General features: G+C 32.8%; 1 protein-coding gene across 2 annotated transcripts in view; it reads left to right on the top strand.

The window, feature by feature from the left end:
• The first annotated feature begins 2,280 nt into the window (after positions 1 to 2,280).
• Positions 2,281 to 6,000, top strand: part of LOC125809940 (pre-mRNA-processing protein 40A) — a 38,662-nt gene continuing 34,942 nt past the window's right edge. For both annotated transcript variants that reach the window (XM_049489473.1, XM_049489472.1), the window contains exons 1-5: positions 2,281 to 2,401; positions 2,664 to 2,716; positions 3,508 to 3,570; positions 3,660 to 3,977; positions 4,095 to 4,238. In XM_049489473.1, the coding sequence (XP_049345430.1) occupies positions 2,684 to 2,716; positions 3,508 to 3,570; positions 3,660 to 3,977; positions 4,095 to 4,238 (558 nt within the window). In that variant the 5' untranslated portion in view covers positions 2,281 to 2,401; positions 2,664 to 2,683. The remainder of the gene's footprint in view (positions 2,402 to 2,663; positions 2,717 to 3,507; positions 3,571 to 3,659; positions 3,978 to 4,094; positions 4,239 to 6,000) is intronic.

Genomic DNA, 6,000 nt, shown 5'->3' with positions numbered 1-6,000 from the left:
TCATATTTATCCATTACTAACACTTTTACAAGGTGTTTTTACAGGTACCAAAGTTGCTTCGTGAAGAAGCTATTCGAACAAAGTTCGAACGATATGTTTTTATTCATTGTTATGTATATTATTGACGTTAGACAAACATTAGGCCATTTCTTATATTATTATTAATTATTTTGTTTTGATATTTGCTTATACTACATATTTATTATATTTGTACATTATCTTTATCTCCTCCTCAATTTGAAATAATGTGTTCAGTCGGGACCCACAATTGAGGATTCTGAAGGATGCTATTTCTTTTCGAAATCACTTGAAATCTTACCTAGAATCTATTGGTTTCATAAACATTTTTTGTTAAATAATTAATTGATTTCCTAATTATCCTAAAATAGGCGGCGACTCCTAAAATATTTTTTCATTAAATTCTTTTTAATTAAATTAATTTATTATTTTTTGAGTTACCACAACGTTGTATCTTATTTGAATAAAATAGAGGTGTCAATAGTCTTACACCTCAAATTCTGTAATATAATTATGATGGTTTCATTTTATCCAATCGTTTTCTTGAAAAATATTCTATAATATTTAGAACTAGGGTATAAACAATATTTTGAACTACTTGTTCATTACTTTTTTTTTATTTGATAGCTTTTAAAATTCTCGATGTTACTCAAAGCTTAAATAATTATTCCACTAGCCTTTTAATTGATCGGTAAATTCTGCAGTAATCATGTTGGCAATACTTTTATCACTATTTTTGTTAACTTCATAAATAATACTATTCATTGACATTTTATGTACGATGGAATAAAATTATCTATATAAGTATAATCATTAATATGCTATTCATAAATTTTTTTTACCATTAATATGCTCCTCTAATAAAATATTTTGAGTATGTTCAGAATAATAAAATATTCTTTGAACCAATTTTCTAATATATGCCTTTCGATCCAAATATTTTCTTTTAAAATCTTCTTTAGATAGATCAAAGTTATTATCATCTATACTTAAACGACTAATATTTAATTCCTGAAACTTTTTTTTAAAATAAACTTCTAAAATCAAATAGATTTCTTAATTTAAACTCGTCTGAAAGTTTGAAGTCTTAATTTATTCATGAGATGGGATAAATATTTCATGCGTCTAGCGATATAATATTTATTTATATTATTTAAGAAAATATGATATTTATTTTAACGTCAATTATTATATATATATATATATATATATATATATATATATATATTAATTGACATAACATGGAATAAAAAGAGGCTTGCGATTCTCTATGTAAACTAGATATGGGAGCCCGTGCCAGCACGAATCCAATATATGTTATTTTTTCTATTTCAAAGTTAATCAAATTTTTATATGTTTTCAGATATATTTTAAGTTGTCAATTATTGTAACTAATAGTAGTACATTTTACGTAATTTTTAAATTATATATGTTACTTTCTTTATCTCAATTTATGTAGCACACAACATATAACAATTTGAGAGTTTATCAATTTTTTGTATGGTTTTTAAATTATTAATCATTGTTATTTATAATACTTTTTATATAATTTTCAGATAATATATTTTATTATTTCTATCTCAAACAATTTATGTAGCATAGATGAAAATTTGAGACTCGATCAAATATTCAAAATCTCTTTTAAAATATTTAGTAATGAGCAATATTGAAACCATAGTATTGATAAATATTTTTTTCTTAGTAATGAAATGTGGAACAACTTAAATTTTATAAGTTAATTTTAACGACATGAAATAATTAATTTTTGATCGAAGACACGACAAGAAGGAAGTCCAAAAATAGCTATGAATGTTCAAAAGTAAGAAAAGACATGCAAATATATGTGGGTCCAAGTATTGATATATCCTTACGTCAACAATTTTTTATGTCTTTTTAAGCATTAGAAAAACCTCCAATATTTAATGGATTTACCAAAATTGCCCAATAACTTTGTTGTAAAAAAATGCAAAATATGGGGGAAATATGACTTGGAAAAAATACCAATGCATTATTAACAAAAGACACCATGAGAGTGGAAGGGAAAAACTTTGAAATACACAATCGAAAAAGCCATTTATATAAACAATAATAACATGAAAAAAAGCACAATAAAACGAAAAACGACTAAATTACCCTTGGCTAGGAAACAGTCATATTGTCATATTGTCCAACACCGACTTCCCTAGTCAGTTATATATAGTAGTAAAAGTATATATATAAAAAAGAGAATTCATAAAATTAAATAAAAAGAAGAGGAGTAGTAGTTGTTGGACTAGCCACATTGAGTTGGAGCCAACTCCGCTCGCTAGGGTTTATATTCGGTTTTTGCAGTTCTCTCTTGTCATTTTTTTTCCTCTGTTCGGTAGGAGAATTTTCTCTCCAGGTAAATTCTTTATCAACTTCTTCTATCGCTGCGCCTATTTCGCATTTTCAATACCCCAATTCGCTGAATTTATTAGAATTTTGTTTCCCTTTTTAAAGCTCACTGCTGCTTCAGCTTGCTGCTATTTTTCTTTAAGTTAATCATTGCACAAATTTTGTTATGACATAAAAATATTTGTATAATATATATGTGGTTTCTGTATACTCTGAATCATGTGAGTATTTGATATTGGATTTGCTAATCATGTATTTGTAATGTGCAGACACTTGTTTATGTGCAGACATGGCCAGTAATCCTCCACCATCTGGTCCACAGGTAATTTCTATGACTGTATTACCTTTGTTGAAATACATAGACAATTGTTGTGTTGAAAAGATTGTGGATTGCTGATTATCATCTGGAAGGGAACTTTAATTTAATCTTACTGTCAAACCAAATCACTTAAAAAGAAATGAGAATAATGGAGAAATGAGAAGAAATGGAATTGGAATATTTGTTGATTGGTAAAGTTGTTGTATTAAGGTGCATATAATTGTTGCAAAGTATTTAAAGAGGAAAGTCTCATTACAGATTACACAATGAACTCAAAAAGTCAATTATGGCTTCTATGTCGTTAGCTATTTCCATGATACACCAAAGAAAACCAGTCATCTCTACTTTGTACTTATTTATAGGTTCCATTTTGCTCTAACAAATTCTTGAGTTTCTTTCCTTCCAAATACACCCTCAGATAGCAGCAGGCATTGGTTCCATTTTTTCAGTGTCCTTTCCCAGATCTTTCACGATAACCCCCGTGATATTTTGAATGAGATGCTAGATTTGTGTGGTGAAGGAGCAATGTAAGAAGAGATGAACTTGAACATGCTCCGTCCTCAACTGTCAGCGTGAGACCAAAGGGGCCTGCTAAAATGTGGCTCGCTAATTTTAAGTGTTATATTACCATTTTAAGGATATCTGGTATCCTGTGCTTACTGTAACATTCTCAGATGGTCGGATATCACTAATTGCACATCATCCTAGCCTTTGTGACTAGCATGCTAGACATGTAAAATGTTATTCATTCTTATTAGGTCTTAATCTTCTGATCTTGATATTTCCTTTAACAGCCTCTTTGGCCTCCTTCAGTTGGATCCACACCACCTCAAGGTTTTGGTTCATTTCCTATGCAAGTAAGCTATGTATCTTGCTTTTATGAAAATTATTTTATCTGTTACCTTTGAAAACTTATCGTAAGTGCATCATGCGTTTGTTGTCATAGTTTCGACCTGCTCTATCAACACAGCAAGGCCAGCACTTTGCTCCACCAATTTCAGCCTCTCCACAATATCGCCCTGTTGGACAAACACCAAATGCTGGAATGCCTTCTGGTCAAGGTCAAATGCCCCAGTTTTCTCAAACAATGCAGCAGTTTCCCCCAAGACCTGGCCAGCCCGGTCATGGAACACCGTCATCTCAGGCAATTCAGATGTCATATATCCAATCAAGTATTCCACAGCCTCAACAAGTCAATCCCCCTTTGAATAGTCACATGCCTGGTGTTAGTGGTGCTGGAAATCCATTCTCATCATCATATACAGTAAGAAATAGCACTAGGTTCCTTGAATTTTTTGTTTTTTTCTATTGTTATTTTTTCTTTCAGTTTGCACCACCTCCTTTTGCCCAGATATGAAGTGGACTGAACTTGCCTTCTCAGGTTCAATCTTCATCCCAAATGCATGGTTCTACTTTCCCTGCCGGGGGACAGACTTGGTTGTCATCTGGAAGTCAAACCACACCAGTGGCTGCCCCGACTCCCCCGAGTAGTCACCAATTGTCAGCTGTAGCTCCAGCAGTTCTGGTATGATTTTTTCTTGTACCTATTTGAAAATTCTTTCAACATTACTCAATTGAGACCTAATATGTGGACTTCTGAATTACCATATTTCTGCAAGATGTTGCTGTTTGTCTGTTCTTCTTCTCTTTTAGGTCAACCCAAGATTCAGGCTATGTTTGTATCTGATGAATGCATAATCTTTATCCTGTTCTTTACCATTGGCTAAAACTTTGCAGAACAAGTTCTTTTATGATCTGCATATTGGTATAAGTTGTCGATTTCCGTATTTGCAGCGTAGAAGGTGTTCCCAGTTTGTGGGTATCAATTGATTTACGTGGAAAATGTTTATGCAGCATATTCATGCATTTTTAATAGTTGTATCATCTTTTTTCCAGAACAATCTTGAACTGGTAGCCAAATCATCCAAAAACACATCTGCTAATGTTTTTCCCTTGTTTAAACTTACAATGGTGGAATCTTTGTCTGCAATCTGGTGGAAGCCTATTGTCGTGGATACCACTTTTTTATAAATCCTTTTATGTTGATGCATATTGTTATCAAGTATCATTGCTCAGTGATGTATCAATGCTGAATCTGAGTAAAATGAGATCTTTATGCATTTCTTCACTTGTTGCTTGATAGGAGATCTTCAAAGTATTTCCTATTCAAAGCCAAGACTTAATACTTTAGAGGAAGGGCATCTAAGCAACTATGCTATTATTGGCATCCAAAATTAAAACCACAGCTGGATAATTGAGGTTCCACTATGACTGGAAATCACTCTTTGGAAAATTTTTGACCTAGCATATAACGCGAGGAATCTTGTTAAAACCATATTTAAGAAAATAAATGAGCAAATAAGGGTCTTATGTTACATTTTTAGTGGTAAAGAAGATGTCCCTTTCTTCCATTTCCCACACTTACTAGCTTTGAAGAGTAAATTGTTATTCAGATAGGTGAGACCTGTAAGTATGCGAGGTGTGAAGTATTGTACTAAATACAATTAAAATATTAAGATAATATGAAATTTTTGATAGATAAGCACAATGTTGAAAGACAAATCTGTACGAAATTAAGAGCAACAGGGTGAAGGCTCTGTAGCGTCTGAGTTGCTCATTCCCCCTTCCCCCTTTTCACCCTAACCTTACGTCTTCCATTCGTGCTGGCCACAACCATTTACAGTGTTTATAATCTTTTTTATAAGATAATGATATTTTATTAAGCTAGTACCAAGGAGGCAGCACAAAAGTACTAAAGGATTATTATTTCTTTGACTAGGTAGCATTCAGCTAAAAGTTTCTATGAATCATCAAGCTGTGAGACCTCCCTAACAATATGTTCCTTGCACCAAAAATATGAACTTAGTAAGCACCTATTTTTTTTTTTTTTTGATTACAAGGGAAACCCGCAGCCGCTACCCTTTGGGCACAAGGTAAAGCCCCCGCTCCTATGCAATAACTCGCAAACCACATCGGAGAGGTAACCCGCACCAGGCAAGCTTGGTGCAACGAGCTCGACCCAGAAGGCAAACCCCTTGCTTTCGCTGGCAAGGGGTTTCGAACTTGAGACCTCCAACATGGAAGTCCCAAGCTCAAACCACTTGGTCACCCTGAAGGGTAGTAAGCACCTATATTTTGCAAAAGAAATGTGATGCTTCTCTCCAATGAAGCTTTTTTTGTTCCTTTCAAGCCAAGTACTCCACATGATGTATTAATGATGCAGCTCTCTAGGTCTTTTAAAATCTGATATCATATTCTTGTCCTTTCCAGCTGACAAGAAGATTCTT

This window comes from Solanum verrucosum, unplaced genomic scaffold (genome assembly GCF_900185275.1).
Source record: "Solanum verrucosum unplaced genomic scaffold, falcon-dt-bn FXZP01000257.1, whole genome shotgun sequence".
Lineage (NCBI taxonomy): Eukaryota > Viridiplantae > Streptophyta > Magnoliopsida > Solanales > Solanaceae > Solanum > Solanum verrucosum.
The sequence above is the reverse complement of the archived record's forward strand: the minus strand, read 5'-3'. Positions and strand labels throughout refer to the sequence as shown.